The 20,785-nt window shown below is 33.6% G+C and overlaps 1 protein-coding gene across 1 annotated transcript; it reads left to right on the forward strand.

Annotated features, from left to right (window-relative positions):
* The first annotated feature begins 8,525 nt into the window (after positions 1-8,525).
* Positions 8,526-11,586, forward strand: LOC114169229 (cysteine-rich receptor-like protein kinase 19). Its single transcript, XM_028054281.2, has 7 exons — positions 8,526-9,412; positions 9,726-9,833; positions 9,917-10,089; positions 10,172-10,382; positions 10,653-10,890; positions 10,973-11,123; positions 11,219-11,586. Exons 1-7 carry the CDS (start codon positions 8,530-8,532, stop codon positions 11,531-11,533), a joined length of 2,079 nt encoding a protein of 692 aa, XP_027910082.2. The 5' UTR covers positions 8,526-8,529; the 3' UTR covers positions 11,534-11,586.
* Positions 11,587-20,785: the final 9,199 nt, after the last annotated feature.

Consider the following 20,785-nt stretch of genomic DNA (forward strand, 5'->3'; position numbering starts at 1 on the left):
CATCATCTCATTAGTATGTTTCATCTCCTCCCCAAGATTCCTTCTTTCTCTCTGTGTGCATCTGTGTTGTAATTTGGTATTCTTGGGGTTATGAACCTTGCAGCAAGCATCTTCTGGACCAGGAAGATGTGGATATGGTGAATACACTTGACAAGGAAAAAGGTATCACACTGGAGGATTTTAAGCTCATTAAGATGCATATGGCCAGTTGTATGATCTCTTTTTCTATGTTTTTCTTCAATTTTTATCATACTTTTTATATATATTCCCCTCATGCCACAACACTGTTTTTGTTTTCTCTAACCTTTTGTTTCTGGCTATTGCTTATGATTATCGTTCTTATACTTGTTGATGTGGTGTCCGATTCTGAATTTCTAGTTGCTGTTGTCATCCTTAGTTTTGAGTGCTAGAATTGGTTTCGGAGGGAATTTCTTTTGATGCTTTTATGTTTTTTTTTTCTGCATGTTGTTGTATATACAATGTTCTGAAAGATGTTTATAAAGAATAAATCATTAGGGCTATCGTTATTGATATCCTTCGTCAGCTATAGAAGTGTTTGATTTTTGTTCTTTATCTGTGCTGAATTTCTTCTTTTACCTTTCTTGCTTGAGCAGATATTTTGAAATTGGCACAAGTAAAAGTGAGACAGAGGTGTGAACTGTATTTCTTGAATAGGCACAAGTCATCTCTTTTATGTTTATAATTTATAGGACAGAAAAGTTCTTTAGCAAAAGGTAATTGCAAATAACTTATTCTGTCATGATGATAACCTTTGTGCTTCACCTTAAGGACTTTCAATGTACAAAAATGAACTCTTGCATGCAACATGAATTTTCTTATGAGCCTAAATTTAGGGTATGCAGTTAAATTTACAGTCTTTTTATGTTTAATTGACAGAGCTAAAGGGGTTAAAACTGCAAATGGGTATATTTACCTTACGACAAATCAAATAACTTCAACAAAGCCAACAAAATTGGAGAAGGAGGGTTTGGTCCTATGTACAAGGTAATTTGGATAATATGGCATACCCCCTCAATTATTATGAGTCTATTTTAATTGAAGATATTACTTTTGAGGGAAAAATCAGCATTCCAACCCAACAACTATATTGCATTGCTCCATATGCAGGGAAATTTATCAGATGGGAAAATTTATCAGATGGGAAAATAATAGCAGTGAAGCAGCTTTCTTCCAAATCAAGGCAGGGGAATGTTTTGTATGCATGATATGATTACACTATGAAGCAATAAACCAGAGAGGTTATTAAATTGCAGACCTTGTTGAATCAGATTTAGCCAAGTATAGTTAATGATTAAAAAGCAATTGAGGATGCAAAAGTTTGAGCAATTAACACGTTTCTTAAATCAATGTAGCTCATAGAACTTGTTTTGGGCAGTGGATACATATATCATGTGTGCATCATAGGGTCTGATATGTCCATATCACCTTGCAGGCCGGTCTACTCAGTGCTTACATTATTAAAACGCTTTATATTGGCAGGTATCATGTTGAGAGAATTCTTTTTTTACCACCATTATTGTCGTTGAGTAGTTACTATGATAGTATTCCATTGTTTTACACTCTATATGCAGTTAACATGAGCTGAATTCTCAAACTTTTCAGGTGGATAGGTTAAAGATGAAAGCTTAGGCATGCAGAGAATATTTATAGAGCATTGGAGAGGGCTTTCAACATGCCATTGGGAGCTTTGCCTCGTTTTCCTCCATATCTCCCTCTATACGATAGTATATCACTACAAAAGGGAGACATTTGATGCAGATTGCAAGTGGTTGGTGTTTGAAAAGGTTGGAACAATGAAAGTAAACAAACTTGAAAGGATAATTTGTTCAGGATTTAAAATGACCTTAATAAAGTTAGTTGGCCATCTGTTTTTCTTAAATTGTTCTGGTTTGGCACTTGTGAACTTGAGGCTCAACTTGACATGGCTTTGACATGAGGTTTCAGATTACATGGTTGCTCTTGCTTTGCTTTTGAGAAATACGATACATTACTAGTATTTCTATGTTTTAACATAATTTTATAAAAAATAAATAGCAAAATAGATTAGATTGCTGAATTTTCCTTATGTGTAGCAAGTAGATAAATTAGTAACAATTTTAAAATGTTACAAAAAGATAATTTGTAACATTTTTTAATTGTTACAAAAAGACAATTTGTAACATTTTTTAATGGTTACAAAACAAGATTATTGGTAACATTTATTGAAATGTTAGAATATATATAGAGGTAACATTTTTTTTAAATGCTAGAAAATGTATTGGTAACATTTTCCAAGTGTTACAAAAAACTAAATTTGTAACATTTTTCTAATGTTAGTAAAGACACTAATTAGTAACATTTTTAAAATGATGCTAAATATAGATAAAAATGTTGCTAAAGCCTTTTTGTAACATGTACTATACATAACATGTGTATAAATGTTACCTTTGCAAATGGTAACATTTTTTTAGGCTTTAGCAACATTTTTTAAATGTTATTAAAACTCATATATCTAGTAGTGATTTTTTATTAATTTTATAAAATTGAATTTTTTAATTTATTTATAAAATACTGACCTTTTTAGTTAGAAGTGTTTATAAGAGAACTACCTTCGAACACTAAAAAAAATATGTCTCATTAACAACAAATTTTATTGACAAAAAATTGTTAATCATTATTGTGACAAATTTAGATACCAAATTTACAAATGAAAAAATTATTGGCTACAGAAATAGTCACTATTATTAATGAAAAATTATAATTGATTGTTAAATTGGTCACTGATGTTTAGTAATTGTTATGACTTTGGCAAGTGTACCAAGTCGCGCAAGTAGTAACCGGTAAGACCGGGATATCGTTTCCCAAGAGACTCGTGTATACTAAATAGTTGTGTAATTAGTGACTAATTTAAACTAATGAATAAATTCATGATTTGGGTTTTTATATGCAAGAAAGTAAATATTTCATAAACAATTAAAATTGAACTTGGATATTTGAAGACTCTAGAAAATGGTAAAGGCTAGAAATGCAATGGATTGATATTGTTGGAGTTAGACTTCACCTACTTCACTCTCATGTATATTAAGCAATAAAACTCTTCTCCATTAATTACTAATGTCAACCCACAAGTTTACTCAAACTCTAATTCCTTAGTTGAATGAGCCTAGGTTTCCTTATTTAGAGTCAATTCCTTGAATCCCTAAATAAACAAACCCGCTTTACAAATTAGGGTTTAAGACAACTAATGGGTCAAGTTCCATTCCTAGATACAAGTTCCATTAGGTATCTTGTTCCAATTCAAGGTTTCAAGAGATATTTTCCAATACCTAATGACCCAAATATCATGCAATGAATGGGTAAAACAAAGCAAGCTTTAAATGCATAAACAAAGATACTAGAAATCAATGGAAGAAGCATATATATATTCAACCCATTCGAAAATACATAAGAGTTCAGTGGCTACATCTAACCCCAACAAAAATGGGTTTAGCTCTCCATTGTCATGGAGAGCTCACGCTTACAAAATGGAAATGGAAGAGGAAGGAGACACAAAGAGGAAGATGGAGCTGTTCCCACAAGCCCTAGCACTCCTCCAAGCGCTCCAAGACGTGTTGTTCGAGCTCCAAAATGTCCAAGATCCTTTTCCCCTCGCGAAAACAGAAGAAAAGGAGCCAACTTGCCACATCAGCGAACACTGGCGCCTGGCGGAAGGGTCTCACCGCCAGGCGGTATCGAGCAAACAGTGGGCAAAACTGGCAGCTACCGCCCGGCGGTGTCCAGTTACCGCCAGGCGGTTCGTAACAGGGGCGCCTGGCTAGCGCTTGGTTGGTGCTTGACTGGCGGTCTGTTCCGCCTGGCGCCTGCTTCGTGTCGCCAGGCGCTTCCTGTTGACATTTTTCTTCTTCTCCTTGCTATTCCGGGTCACTCATTAATCTGGATTTTTGGACAAAGCTTCCCATCTACAAAAAGGACACAAAAAATGAGGATTAATGGTATATTTAGATAGATGTAACCCAAAATGTATTTATTTACAAAAGTAAGGTAAAATTGAGGATTAAATAGGTTAAAAGCTTTGGAAGAGATGATTTTGCTAATGAAATATAGCTAGAATAATGGTAAAAATTAACATTATCAGTAATAAATTTCCTTTGATAGTTAAAATATTAGTCGATAAATTTTAGAAATCGATTTAGAAATAAATTATAACTCTTTTTTCGCAATAGTGACTATTTTAGTTACCAATAACTTTTATTTTGTAAATTAGTATCTAAATTAATTATTATAATAATTAACAACTTTTTGATCATTAAAATTATTTATTAATAAAACATATTTTTTTGGTGAAATATCGGATATTTTATCAATTATTTCAGTAAAGATAACTGATACTTTTCTTCTTTTACTAAAGGTCTTCTCTTTTTCTTTCCAATAAAAAAAAAGACTGGTCATACTTAGAATACGAGTTGCAAACATTAATTCTAAAATGTTCTGTTATCTCGACTTACATTGCTGAAACCAAGCTAATTTATAAATGTATATTATTGTAACTATTATAAAAAACGAAAAATTCTATACGAACACCATCAAATTTTTCTATCCGTATATAACCCCTAATAAAAGTTAATATTTGTACTTATTTATTTTTTAAAACTGATTTTATATTTTGAAAAAGGTTGTTTCATTTTACAAGTAGTATATTTAGTTGGTAAATATTTTCTTTCTCTGTACCACAGATCTCATATAAGTTCACATTTAAAGTCTCATTTTCAACAAATACAAAGAGCTTTTAAATGCAACAACAACACTATAATCGACAGGTTATGGCATTATGGTAGACGATTGAAACAACTTAGACACACATTATAACAAATACTCAAAAGAAAAGATTCATATTAGGCAATAAATTACATGTACAACTACTACCACCAATTATATTTTCCCTCACACGATTGTGGTGCAAAATCACATTCACATATACAATACAGTGAGGTTTTTGTGTGTAGAGAACCAAAGGGATCCTCGGCTTCTGTTTGGACAAGATTTAAGACAAAGGGGTTTCAGTTTCTACACCAATTCCCTATATGAAGCTTAGACTTGGTCAACCTCCATAGCATTATATATATATATATATATATATATATATATATATATATATATATATATATATATATATATATATATATATATATATTTTTTATGGCGTGCAATTGCATAGAAAAATGGGTTGCAAGTTGAAAGAAGCAAGAAGCAAGATTTCTAGAGCATGGAAGGTGGCTTCTTATAGTTATTCAGATTTCTGATGAGGGAAGGTACTCAAGACTTAAAGGCTAAAACAACTTTTTTTTTTTTTTTTTTTTTTTTTTTTTTTTTTTTTTTACATTTTCCTCTTTTAAGAGTCAACATTAAACATAGGAAATCTCAACTAATTTAAGTCTTTTTTATTGAAGTTATTATACAATGCTTATAACACTCTCTCAAAGTAATGTGAAGCATTCAAGTATCGTTTTATTGTTTAGGTCACCTTCCATTTTCGATCCAAACATGTTCAATTTTTGGTAAATTTTGGTGTCTTGAAGTCACTACAAATTTTAAAGTAAAAAGTTTATAAAATTTACATCGATCCAGAGCTAAAACTTATCAATAAATGATGAAGATATATGAATCAACCATTCATGTATAAACGTTAAGTTTATAAAATTGGCATCAATCCAAAGGAAAAACTAATCAGTAATGTAAATGTATCGACCATTCACGAATAAACACAAGTTAATTATTATCCAAAGAGAAAATTCACCTGTTTCAGCCTAACACTCACACTCAGTCATTTCAATCACAGGAACACCTGATTCAAAGTGAAAAGCGACATCAAAAATCAAATAATATACATTTAAAACGCTATTCAAAAACCAACTCATTTAGGCACCTCATATTCAATATTTTAGCTACCCAAGTCATTTTTGGATTGACTTGAGTATTCTTTTGGCTCCTAACTGCTTATGGCAGAATTTATTCAAGTATTTTTTTTATGCCATATGTGACTCAACCATGTATTCTTTTCACAAGCCACTCATGACTTATCCAAATTCAAAGTTTGAGTGATTAACAAATCATGTTTTTAGCTCACTAGAGACGATAATTAGGCATGTCAAAGCGGGTCAGACCCGTCAAGAAAAGAACGGGCCATATTGGAATTTCTAACTTGTCAACCCGCTATAACTCGGTCCGCCTTACCCGCTAAACCGTTTTTTTATATTTTTTTTGTTTAAAAATTAAAAAAAAATTATATATTATATAAACTAATATATATATATATATATATATATATATATATATACCTAATTTATAAACAAAAATTAAAAAAGAAAATTAAAAAAATAATAAAAATTAAAAATTAAAAGACAAAAGTGGCGGGCCAGTCCATCGACCTACGTTGAGGCGGGATGAGTTGTAGTATCCAACCCGTTTCATTGTGGTGGGTAAACCCGACCCAACCATTTTTTGGTAGGCCAAAACAGGTCAGACAAACCCGTTTTGACACCCATAACTAGAGCTGCCAAAACGGGTAACCTGACCTTGCCCAGCTCAATCCACCGCGGGTTAATCATTTAGTGAGCCAACCCAACCCGGCTCACTTATTAGCGAGCCAAACAAATTCGAACTCGGTCCGACCCACCATGGGTTGGTGGGTTAAACGAGTTGGCTCACAAGCTCACATAATTAAAAAAATACAATTTATTATTTTTTTCTGTCAAAACTAAATTATGTTTCTAATTAAAATCTAAATAAACTTTAATACAATCTAAATACAAACCAAAATCATAAAAATACAAATTATTTATGTGTTGACTAAAAAAGCAACCTAATCTGACCCAAATGCAAAGCCTAACATAACAAAAAACACTTTGTGACCCTTCATTTGCGGGTTGGTGAGCCAACTCGGCTCACCACGGGTTCAATCCAGGTGAGCCAAGTTCTAGGTAGGTCAGGTCAAAAATCAACCCGTATTAAAATTTGTAAAAAAAATTTCAACCCAACCCGGTCCAAATCCGTGATGGCCCAGGTTGGCTCGCGGGTCCTAACTCATTTTGACAATTATACTCCTAACGATAATGTGTTTTGACGTGTACAAGAGTTAGGCTCTCTTTCTAGTTTGTTGGAATGAGTTATCGAAGGAGGACTAAGTCCAATTATTTCTAAAAAAATTAAGGGACTAAAATCATATTTATAACCTAATTTAATTATATATGTCAATAATCAATAAAAAATTGTAGTTAGATTTATTAACACTAAAATTACACATTTATAAAGTTATACACAATAATAGAGGAAATATATATTCAACCATTTTGTTTAATTTAAACTTCCTTTTATCGTAAACATTCAAACTATCATGGACCTCTAATAAATATTAACTCAATTTTTTCTGTGTGAAAAAAAAAAAGTGTTAAACGTGTCCATGCTAAAATGAAAGCGTAAGTCCCATAAAACTAAAAGTTTTGTCGGCCATTCTTAATGCTTTTCCCTTTATATTGGTATTATGCGCAAACATTTTAAAAGCGATTCTGAGAATTTAAAAAAATAATTCGTTTATAAATTAAAATTAGTTTATATGTTTGTAAAATTATTTTTATTAATTTTGTGAAATATATTTATTAAGTTATTTTACAATATAATTTTAACTTGTACAAAGAAACTAACAATCAAAGTAGAATCTAACAACGAGTAATCAGCTTATCCACACTTTTTCAATTATTTTAGTAAAGAGAACTGATGCTTTTCTTTTACTAAAGGGTCTTTTCTTTTTCTTTTCAACAGAAAAGGCTGGTCATATTTAAAATTCGAGTTGTAGAGAAAATTCCAAAATGTTCTCTGTAATGACTTGACTTGTATTGCTGAAATGAAGATAATTTATAAATTTTTATATATTATAACTATTATAAACAAATATATATAACACTATAAGAAACCAGGAAAAAAAAATTCTACATCCCATGCATGTGCCACTTCTGTCTTAACAAATATTGAACCTATAATTTATATATTTTTTATACTGTTATAACTCTTTAATGTATTCGTCTGTTATATTTAAAGTTTTTAGATATGTATTTCAATATATATATTCTGTTGAAATAGCGTTGTAATTACTTTCATAAAATCAATACGATAACCTCACTTCACATTAGGTTTTATAAGGTTTGCTTTCTGATACATTGACAAAGAGTTTTTTACAACGAAAATGATTAAGATAAGATCTTCCAAAAAAATATAATATAAAAGATTTTGCAACAAAAATAAATATGATAAAAAGGTTTTTACTGATTCCTAATAAAAAATAGACGTCACCATCATTCCAATGCTTCACTCCTTATTTGTATAATACTCTTAAAAAATACTAAAAGGTTTTTCATTTTACAAGTATCAGTTCACATATTTGATCATATATATGTTTAATTTAAGTGGCAGCAGTATAACAAAAAATTAGACTTAAAAAATACATGCATACTATTTCAACTTACCCACATATATAGTATGACTCTCTCATTCCTTCGCAAAGCACCCTCTTACAGATTAGCCTTTCAATACTTGAAGCATCCTATGAGGCTTATCTTACAGAAACTACTGCTTCCTTTCATGCACTTGTGGTTGTGCTGGAGTTCTTGTGTTCATGTTCACGCAGCACATGACAGTTTAAAGCCCGGTGATACACTGAATTCTTCCTCACCATCACTATATTCAAAGAGTCGCAAATATTTTCTCAGATTTTATACGATTGGAATTGCGGATGGAGATTTTACTTACTTGACAGTCCAAAGTGCATATGAGAATCAGATAGTTTGGAAGGGTAATAGGGAACAACCTATCAATGATGACGCAGTTCTATCCCTAAACTTCTCAGGCGTGCTGAAAATAGAATCTGAATCTGTGAAGAAACCAATAATTCTGTATTCTCCTCCTCAACCTATCAACAACACTGTGGCCACTTTGTTGGACACAGGCAACTTTGTGCTTCAACATCTTCACCCCAATGGGAGGTTATCTTACAACAACAAAGAGGGATATGTTGCAAGGGCTGATCTGTGTTATGGATATAACACAGAAGGAGGGTGCCAAAGATGGCAGGATATACCTAAGTGCAGGAGTCCTGGTGATGTCTTCACCAAAAAGATTCTTTTCTCTAATTATGAAAATCAAACCTTTGAATTCAATCAGAATATTATTCACAGTGATTGTGAGGCTGCTTGCTGGAGCGATTGTAATTGCAATGGATTCAGAGAACTTTCTGATGATGGAATTGGATGTGATTTCTATCATTGGAATTCATCCAAAGATATTATAGTTGACGGCACTACTTCGGGTGAAGACGTTTACATACTGGAGACCAAAGGGAAGATAATAACCCCTCATCATCACGGTAGGTCTAATTCGAAGTTAATTTTGTTTATTCTCAAATATTAGTTGTTTAGTTTTTCTTTTTTAATTGTTAGTTGAAAAATCGAACTCATGAATTTTTCGTCTCTCTCCTTTCATCTAACTATTAAAAGATTCCAATGGTACTCTAAATTGCATAGACTGTGAATAGTTCTCTGGCATATTTTTTTTTGATGAAAATTTTATCTTATGTCGACAGTGATCTCCGAATAGAAACACAGTATAGTCCTTTTACTGAAACGATTAACAACGGCTTCGAAAAATTATAATTGAAGATTTGTAATTATTGTATGCAGGTAAAAAAAGTTGGATATGGATAAGTACAGTAATAGCAGCCACTATACTGCTAATATGCGCATCCATTCTGTTCGTAGCCATAAAGAAACGAAAACATGTGCTTCAAGGTAGTTGGATTCAAACTCATTGTTTAAAACAACCTTTTAATCATTTTTCTATATTTTGATATTCCTCATTTTCATCTGAACAGAGAAGAAACGGAAAGAAATGGCGATGAAATTATCCGAAATCGATGATTTTGGAAATGATTTTAAAAAGGGACACGGTTTGAAAGTGTTCGATTATACATTAGTTGTGGAAGCCACAAATGGGTTTTCATCCGAAAATAAGTTAGGACAGGGAGGTTTTGGACCAGTTTATAAGGTGATTAATTGAAATTGCATAAGTTTATGTATTGATAGCTTTGTTTTGAGTACTCATGACCTTATTGATTTCATTTTATTAGGGAACTTTGCCAACAGGAGAGGAGGTTGCTATAAAAAGGCTTTCAAAAAGTTCGACACAGGGAATTGTGGAGTTTAAAAACGAAGTAACACTAATATGTGAACTTCAGCACATGAATCTTGTTCAACTACTTGGTTGCTGCATTCATGAAGAAGAGAAGATTCTAATTTACGAGTATATGCCCAACAAAAGCTTGGATTTCTATCTTTTCGGTGAGGAATGTGTTAATCATTATCTAATTATATGTTGTTTTGGATGTCAAACAGATAAAATTTATTATCATTATTACGCAGCTATCCAAACACATGTAGGTTATAAGATTGAGTTTTCTCAACTGCAACTGTTTTTTATGATAGATTTACTATAATTACTTATGTTTTCCTAGGTAGAACATCATGAAGAAAAGTTACTTTTGCTTTTTACATTTGTATACTATACATTCTAATGCATACCACTATCACTACTGTATAACCATGGAGAAGACTGTACAAGAAGCAAATTACTAGATTGGAATAAGCGTTTCAACATAATACAAGGAATTTCTCAAGGATTATTATATCTTCACAAGTACTCAAGACTTAAAGTCATTCACAGAGACTTGAAAGCAAGTAATATACTTCTTGACGAGAACATGAATCCAAAAATTTCAGATTTTGGAATGGCTAGAATGTTTACCCAACAAGACTCCGTATCAAATACCAACAGGGTTGTTGGGACATAGTGAGTTTGCTGAACTCTTTGTTACATTTATTTTGTATTAATGTATAAGTAAAATTTATTTTGCATGCAATACTTCTTGCAGCGGTTATATGTCTCCGGAATATGCTATGGAAGGAGTTTTTTCTACAAAGTCTGATGTGTACAGTTTTGGAGTGTTGATGCTTGAGATCGTTTGTGGACGGAAAAACACTAGTTTTTATGATGATGATCACCCAATAAATTTAATTGGACACGTATGTAAAATAAACTATAGTGAGATTTCTTTTTAGCATGATGAGTTTTGTTTTTTGGCATGATAGTCTATGTCTAATTTCTAAAATACTTACAGGTATGGGAATTATGGAAAGATGACAAGTGTGTTGAATCAGTGGATCCATCATTAATGGAGTCATTAGATTCTGATGATGTGCAGAGGTGTATTCATGCCGGTCTTCTATGTGTTGAACATTATGCAAATGATAGACCTACAATGTCTGATGTTATATCAATGTTGACAAACAAGAGTGAAAGAGTGTCTTTACCTAAAAGACCAGCATTTTATGTTCAAAGAGAGATGCTAAACGAAAATTTATCTTCTGCGGGGCTATGTACCGCTTCTACAGTAGAAATTACTACTTCGTTGGAAATAGAATTATCTCAGTGAGTTATTTACTAAATTGGGTTGACACCAATACACACCACCTTTCATATATTAACTCAAAACTATTATATGCTTTACCTATTATCTCATTATCCCAACGTAGAATCAAGTAACCACTAACAATATTTCAGTCCTGTAGCATTTTCATTGCAAATCACACATTGCAGCCTTCACTGCGATGGCGCCTACTGGTAAACTGGGTGCCTCTAGACAGTGCATCCCATTCTGGGAATTACCCAAAATTATTCAACACATGTTTGAACCCTAACACCCCAATTACCCTTCCTTTCACCAATTCCCATCCCAAAGTCTCAAGTCAGGTGTTTTACTTGCACATATTATCCATCATAATTCAATCTTACATGGTTTCATCACATTTTATACCACAATTATTCCCTAGACTAAAAATCCCTAACTTTTCCCAAACCCTAACATGCCTTCATGATCATACACACATTTATTCATCCAATAGCTTAAAACACAGTACAACTCCACAATTCATAACATTCAACATTCAACTCAACACTAAGGATCATTTTCCCCCTATCAAAATTACTCTAGAATGCATAAAACTCAAAACGAACCAAAACTGCATGTGTCGCCTGGCGGACATTCGTAACCGTCAAGTGGTTCTTTCCAAAACCCATAAATTGGGTTATTTCTTATGTGTCGCTTGACAGTAAGTTCATATCAAGCAGTTTCTGGACAAAAAAAATATAGAAACGTGAACAAAATTCATACAGGAAGAACAATTACACATAAGCAGATCATCCAATCAAGAATTTACTGTAAATATAATCAAACATGGGTTCAGCTCCCTTAACCTGGATTCCTTACTCAATTTGCAAAATCATAAAGTTCTTCTCGCACGGAAAATTTGCCTAGCTTCAATATACCTCCTAGCCTCTTCATAATTCTCCCTTTTTGATGCTCTACACTCAATAAATTGGCCTAGCTTCAATATACCTCCTAGCCTCTTTAGAATTCTCTCTTTTTGGTGCTCTACACTCAGTCCTCACATCCACAGTTCAAGCTCTCTCAACTCACTAAACCAATTCTCTATCATTCCTTTTTTCAGCCTAATAAAACCCATTAAATTAAAATAACAAAAATTAACTAATACATTGAGTGATGGCCATTCAAGTGCCATTATCAAGCCAAGTCCTCTCAACATAATCAAATATTCTCTCAACCATTTGAACTAGTATTGTTCCTTATCATAACTTTCCGCATTAAATATTATAAAGATCTCATTACCCGCATTTATATTAAATAAATATTTATTTATTTAATTTCTCGGGTCTTACATCCACTGTATCCCAAATGTCTTGGGATCTCAGAAGGATCTTCATTTGTAAACACCAATTATCATAAGTAGTTTTCGTCTTCAATTGGGGCATCACCATACCATTAACAACATCTCTCACCGAGACGCATTCCTTTCTTCCTTTCTCACACAGTTTTACTCTCTCTCCTTTCTTTCTCGCACTCGGTACTCAGAGTGTAAAGCTTGGATACCACTTTGCTGGAAAAAACATTCACGCACACAAGAGAATTAGATGGAAGGGACGAGACGCACACTCTCTAATGATATGCCATAAAAAGACTTTCAAGAAGTTTTGCACAAGGAATTGTGGAGTTTAGAAACGAATTATATGTGAACTTCAGCACATTAATCTTGTTCAACTACTTGGTTGCTGCATTCATGAAAAAGAGAAGATTCTAATTTACGAGTATATGCCCAACAAAAGCTTGGATTTCTATCTTTTCGGTGAGAAATATGTTAATAATTATCTAATTAGGTGTTGTTTTTGATGTCAAACAGAGAATTTGTTTTCGTTATTATGCAACTATCCAAACACATAGATGAACATTAGTCTTTCTAAATTAAAATTGTTTTTTATGATAGATTTACTATAATTAATCATGTTTTCCTAGGTAGAACATCATCAAGAAAAACAACTTTGCATTTTATATTTGTATACGATACATTCTAACGCACATCACTACTGTATGATGAAAAAAGATTGTACAAGAACCAAATTATTGGATTGGAATAAGTGCTTCAACATAATACAAGGAATTGCTCAAGGATTATTTTTTTACATTTTCCTCTTTTAAGAGTCAACATTAAACATAGGAAATCTCAACTAAATTAAGTCTTTTTTATTGAAGTTATTATACAATGCTTATAACACTCTCTCAAAGTAATGTGAAGCATTCAAGTATCGTTTTATTGTTTAGGTCACCTTCCATTTTCGATCCAAACATGTCCAATTTTTGGTAAATTGTGGTGTCTTGAAGTCACTACAAATTTTAAAGTAAACGGTTTATAAAATTTACATCAATCCAAAGTTAAAACTAGTCAATAAATGATGAAGATATATGAATCAACCATATAAACATTAAGTTTATAAAATTGGCATCAATCCAAAGGAAAAACTAATTAGTAATGTAAATGTATCAACCATTCACGAATAAACACAAGTTAATTATTATCCAAAGAGAAAATTCACCTTGCTTGTGTAGCTGCCAACACAAATTGAACCTCCATTCCAAAGTCCCTGCTTCAGCCAAGAAAAGGATAGGTCGGGTTGGAATTTCCAACTTGTCAACCCGCTGTGGTTCGGCCCGCCTAACTCGTTAAACCATTTTTTTTTATTTTTTATGTTTAAAAATTAAAAAAAAATTATATATTATATAAACTAATTTATATATATATATATATATATATATATATATATAAAATATAATTTATAAATAGAAATTTAAAAAAAGTTAAAAGAAAATTAAAAAATAATAAAAAAAAAATTAAAAAACAAAAGTGGCAGGCCAGCCCGCCGACTCACCCTAAGGGCAGGACGGGTTGTAGTATCCAACTTGTTTCGTTGTGGTGGACCAACCCGACCCGACCAGTTTTTGGTGGGCCAAAACGGATCAGGCAGACCCATTTTGACATCCCTAACTAGAGCTGTCAAAGCGGGTAACCCGACCTGACCCAGCTCGACCCACCATGGGTTGATCACTTAGTGAGCAACCCAACCCGGCTCACTTGTTAGCGAGCCAAACAAATTCGAACCTGGCTCGACCCACCATGGGTTGGTAGGTTAAACGGGTTGGTTCATAGACTCACATAATTAAGAAAATACAATTTATTATTTTTTTCAGTCAAAACTAAATTATAATTCTAATTAAAATCTAAATACAATTCAAATACAAACCAAAATCACAAAAATACAAATTATCTATGTGTTGGCTAAAAAAACAACCTAAATGCAAAGTCCAACTTAACAAAAAACACTTTGTGACCCTTTATTTGCGGGTTGGTGAGCCAACTCGGCTCACTACAGTTCAATCCGGGTGAGTCGGATTCTAGGTGGGTCAGGTCAAAAATCAACCCGTATTAAAATTTGTAAAAAAATTTCAACCCAACCTAGCCCAAACCTATGGTGGGTTAGGTTGGCTTGCAGGTTCCAACCCATTTTGACAGCTTTACCCCTAACGATAATGTGTTTTGACGTATACAAGAGTTAGACTCTCTTTCTAGTTTGTTGGAATGAGTTATCGAAAGACGACTAAGTCCAATTTTTACAAAAATTTAAGGGACTAAAAATATACTTAACCTTAATTTAATTATATATAAAATTGTAGTTAGATTTATTAATTATAAAGTTATACACAAGAATAGAACAAATATATATTCAAGCATTTTGTTTAATTTAAACTTCCTTTTATCGTAAACATTCAAAATATCATGGACCTCTAATAAATATTAACTCAATTTTTTCTGTGTGAAAAAAAAAACGTGTTAAACGTGTCCATGCTAAAATGAAAGTGTAAGTCCCATAAAACTGAAAGTTTTGTCGGCCATTCTTAATGCGTTTCCCTTTATATTGGTATTATGCGCAAACATTTTAAAAGCGATTCTGAGAATTAAAAAAATAATCCGTTTATAAATTAAAATTAGTTCATATATTTGTAAAATTATTTTTATTAATTTTGTGAAATATATTTATTAATTTATTTTACAATATAATTTTAACTTGTACAAAGAAACTAACAATCAAAGTAAAATCTAACAACGAGTAATCAGATCCACACTTTTTCAATTATTTTAGTAAAGAGAACTGATGCTTTTCTTTTACTAAAGGGTTTTTTCTTTTTCTTTTCAACAGAAAAGGCTGGTCATATTTAGAATTCGAGTTGTAGAGAAAATTACAAAATGTTCTCTGTAATCATGACTTGACTTGTACTGCTGAAATGAAGATAATTTATAAATTTTTATATATTATAACTATTACAAACAAATATATATAACACTATCAGAAACCAGGAAAAAAAATTCTACATCCCATGCATGTGTCATGTAAGGCCCACTTAATTCTGCCCTGATGTTTAAGGGTCTGTCCTAATCTATTGGGTCTAAAGCTAGTTCATAGGGTGCTCAAAACTGTTACTCTCCTCTCTCTCTCTCACAGCTGAAACGTAGAGCTCTGCTAGGGCACAATCAGAGCAACCACTGTTTCACTCAAAAGTCTTCTTCGGGTAAGTTGAACTTGGACTTTACCCTTTCCTTTCCATTCCAGTGTCTTGATTCTATCTTGGGTCAAGTTTGAAACCTTATGCTAGGTGTTGTGCGTCTGTTTTTCCAGTTCCCCGCACTGGTTAGAGTTACCATACTCCCATCTTCTCCTAGGACTGTTGTGCTTACATTTTTAGCTCCACTCAAGGTAAGGGAAGCTAGGGTCTTTCATATTTTCCGTAAATCTGCCTATTTTTTAGCTTTGTTTCGTATTTGTATAGCTTGTGTGCTGTTGTGAATGTATGGAATGCCTCTGTATGTTGTTGGGTATGAAGGGCCTATTGATATGTGCTTGAATAGTGGCGGGATCTGATGTTTTTGCATAAGCGAGCTTGCCTCGCTTAGGCGAGAATAGCAGAAACTGACCAAGGTTCCTACTCGAGCTCTCGCTCAAGCGGAGAGCTCGTGGGAGCCTGTTGTGGTTCACTTGGTTGTAGCCCAGGCGAGGGACCTCACCTTTGGGCGAAGGGCAGTCTCGCTCAAGCGAGGAGGTCTCGCCCAAGTGAAAACTCGCGAACACTATAGTGCTCTCTGGTGGCAGTCTCGCCTAAGCAAGGACCTGTAGCTTGAGCGAAAGACCTCTTTCGCTTGAGCGAGGGTCCATAGCTTGAGCGAGATTGATGCAGAAATTTGTGTTCTTTTCCCTATTTTCTATTGTTGGTTGTATGATTGTTTGGGAGTACCCTATTTAAAGTTCGAAGTATGTGAATATGCATGTGAATTCTAATTGTATAGGCTGGAACTGATGAGTTTGGTATGATCTCTCGTATGGAATATGTTTTGATGGTTGGTTATAAATATGGGCATGAGATTGGTATGCATGATAATTTTATGTTTGGTTTTGAGACATGATTTTGGTAAGGTCTAGGACGTAATTCCCTGAATCTCTTGGTAAGATCTCATGGTGGTGCCTCATGATCAGAACGTAATTCCATGAATCTCTTGTTAAGATCTAATGGTGGTGTCTCATGGTCAGGACGTAATTCCATGACCCTTTTTGATGGAGCTCATAGTGGTGCCTCATGGTTAGAACGTAATTCCACGAAGGTTTTATGGTGGTGCATCATTATATAATTTAGTAAGGATTCAAGTAAGGATTGCATATCCTGAAAGTCTAAAGAGTTAGTTAGTCTCACGTAGAACGTACTGACTCAAGTGGTGAGAGTAGCAGGAGGCCCTAGTCTTTGGCAGAATAATGGTCTTAGATTTTTGAAGGCTAATCTTGTGCGTGGTAGGGTGAAACCCATTGGCAATGGCTCTGTAGAGCAGTAGAGGCCACCACAAGTGCAAACATCCAGTGAATCCGACTGATTATATGTATCCGGATAATTGAGTCTTAGAGTCTTGCTTGTCTATCATCACATGCTTGGTTGTTTTATGTATCTTTGTCTTTTAAATTTTATGCAATTGTATGATAAAACCTTTTTCACCCTAGCTTACCCTTTCTATTTGTCTGTGTGTTCTATGTATGGTTTTCTCTTTTGTGATGATCATCAATTTATTGATGTGAGCAGATGTGGAAACTCCTCGTGATTATCAGAGGGATGGAAACCTCGTTGCATAGCTTATCTTGGGTTGAATCCCCTTGCTCCAAGTCTTCTTTTAAGGCATTGTGACCCATGTACTATCATGTCCCTTGAGCATGTATTTTGAATATTGTTATACTTTTATCTCGTCTTGTTAGTGGTATCGTGGTGTGTCTTAGTTTTCTTTCCAAATATTACGGACAACTGTAGAGAATGACATTTTTATTCCATAACAATGTTGTTTTATATCATTCTATGTCATGTTTTATTTAAATAAGTTTCTTTATTAAATGGGACTTACATGCCAGTTGTGTCTTAACAAATATTGAACCTGTAAGGCCCACTTTTATTGAGTGCCCTAATGTTAAGGGCTGCCACATTGTTGGGCCAAAAGGGATGGCCCATAGGGTGCCAAGGCCCCTAAAGTAGCCAAGGTCAATTGCAAGTCATTCTAAAAAATCAGTGCCCTAACTCACTCATTTTCTCTCCACAGAACCTTCGCTAGGATTTGGAGATCTACCCAAGTTCAAGTGAGCTCAACCTCTATCTCCCGTTCACGTAACTTAGTTCTCAAACCTAGCCTTTCTAAGTTGTTTTCGTGGTTTATGTGGGGACTCACTGTGTGAATCCAGTCTCCTTTGTCGTCCCACTGTTTCAGTTCATAGATCTGTCTTTGGAGCTACTGGTTTCGCTGGCTTAAGAGTCGAAATCCAATATTAGCCCTTTTCTAGGTAAGGAAAGCTAGGGTTTCACGTTATTTCTATTTTATGCGATTAATGTTTTGTGAAATATGAGAAAAGATTGGGGGGAAACGTTAGTTTTTGGTATATTTCTGAGTTAGGAGTTCAAATATTCATGAAACTGTGATATTTGACGTTATTTCTCGTATTCTGATGCGTCGCACAGTCGCTGGGCGAGTTCCCTGGGTCGCTGGGCGACTGTGTATTTTTCTGGTATACGCAGTTTTAGTAAAATTGACTTTCCCGACTCATTAACCGTTGGATTGAGCTCAAATTTTGACATGTGGTTCATAACATGCTATTTTATGGTTTGACGTGTTGGATTGTCGATTAGATGTCTATAGCTTGAGAAATGTGTCACGCATTACTGCAATGATTTTGGTTTTGTGATAATAAATTTTCTTGAGAATTTTGGTGTAAGAATTATGGTTGTGGGTTGTGCTTGATTGTATGGAATTGCAAGTACTTAAATGTCGGCACTCATTTATTTGGGATGAATACTATTTTGTGATATATGTATGTCTTGGTATGCATTTATAAAGTATGAGATGAATGAATTTGCATGAGTGATGTGATTCATGGATTGTGAATGATGAACTTGGATAAATCTTGGCATGCGATTTCAATGAAATGGTTGGTTATATATGTGGTCATGAATTTGGTATGAACAATAATGTTACCTTGATGGTATGGTATTGGTATGAGGTGAAGTTCTATATCCCTGAATTGAGAAGAATGGGATGGTATGAAATCAACATGGAATATGAATGAGGATGGGTTACAAATGATGGCGTGAGGTGTTAAATGCATGATCAATATTATTTGTTTGTTTTGAATGTGATTGGTATGTTGTTAGTACGTAAACCCACGAGTCTCTAGGTGAGACTTCCTGGTGGTGCTTCAGTGGTCGGGACATAATTCCATGACCACTGTTAGTGGGAGTCCATGGTGGTGCCCCATCTATATAACTTGGTAAGGATTCAAGGTAAGGATTGCATCTTGACACTCTAAGGAGTCAGTTAGTCTCACTTAGAGCGGACTGACTCCTGTGGTGAGAGTAGCAGGAGACCTGAAACTCATTAAGGGCTAACCTTGTGTGTGAGGGAATTGATTCATTGTAACACTTGTAACACTTAGCTTGGGGGTGAGCAGGGTAATCCACCACAAGTGCAAGCATATGCTAAATCTGACTAGATTATATGTAACCGGATGAGTCGAGTCGAGTCTTAGTGTATTGATTGGAAGGTCATAACATGCTTGGATGATGTATGTATATCAGACTGTGTGACGTTCCCTTTAATTAGGGTTATTGATTAAATGGGACGTTACAGAACCTATAATTTATATATTTTTTATATTGTTCTAACTCTTTAATGTATTCGTCTGTTATATTTAAAGTTTTTAGATATATATTTCAATATATATATATATATATATATATATATAACCTCACTTCACATTAGGTTTTATAAGGTTTGCTTTCTAATACATTGACAGACAATTGTTGACAACGAAAATAATTAAGATAAGATTTTGCAAAAAAGATATAATATAAAAGATTTTGCAAGAAAAATAAATATGATAGAAAGGTTTTTAAAAAAGTTTTTTACTGATTCCTAATAAAAAATAGATGTCACCATCATTCCAATGCTTCACTCCTTATTTGTATAAGACTCTTATAAAATACTAAGGTTTTTCATTTTACTAGTATCAGTTAACATATTTGATCATGGAAAATGATTAGTTAACTACTTTTTTTTACCACTTCTCTTACCACCTAACGTGGATTGAACTTTTGCATTTCAATTTTAACTTTTAATATACTTTTAAGTTGTAAAAGTGTTACTGGAAATATAAAAGTACATTCCGCGCGTGGGTGATCTTTTGGACAGAAAATCTCCATTCTATTAGGCTTTTAAGAAGCTGCCACTTTCGGACCCCATTTCTTCGCACCCACCTAGAAACTTCACACAGAACCCATTTTTCCCTTCTTCTTTGAACATTGTCACCCATAAGGTAAGAAAACAAAGCCCCTTCCCTTCTAATCAGCACATTGCAACCCATAAAGCTAGCAAACGAAGCCCCTTTTGTTGTACTCGTTACATTACAAACCATAACCCTTCTAGCCCCTTCTACCCTTCTTTTCTTTGGACTGAATTTTTCAAGCCCTAAACGAAGGGTTTTGGTCGTAATTTTTGTTCGTCCAATGCACAAGACATTGGGGGTTTTGCAGAGATGAATATTGTTATTGATTTACTTCGTCACCTAGGATTAGGTTGTAAGAGGGAGAATTGTGTGTTCTTATGTAATTTCAAAATCTATCAATTTTAATTTGTGCAAAAGCTCTTTCGTGGGTTACACCTTAATTGCTCTTGGGTTGCAAGATAAATTTAAAAATGTTGCAGGC

This window comes from Vigna unguiculata, chromosome 11 (assembly GCF_037176805.1).
Source record: "Vigna unguiculata cultivar grain cowpea cultivar isolate G323 ecotype 2 chromosome 11, ASM3717680v1, whole genome shotgun sequence".
NCBI classification, from domain to species: Eukaryota; Viridiplantae; Streptophyta; class Magnoliopsida; order Fabales; family Fabaceae; genus Vigna; species Vigna unguiculata.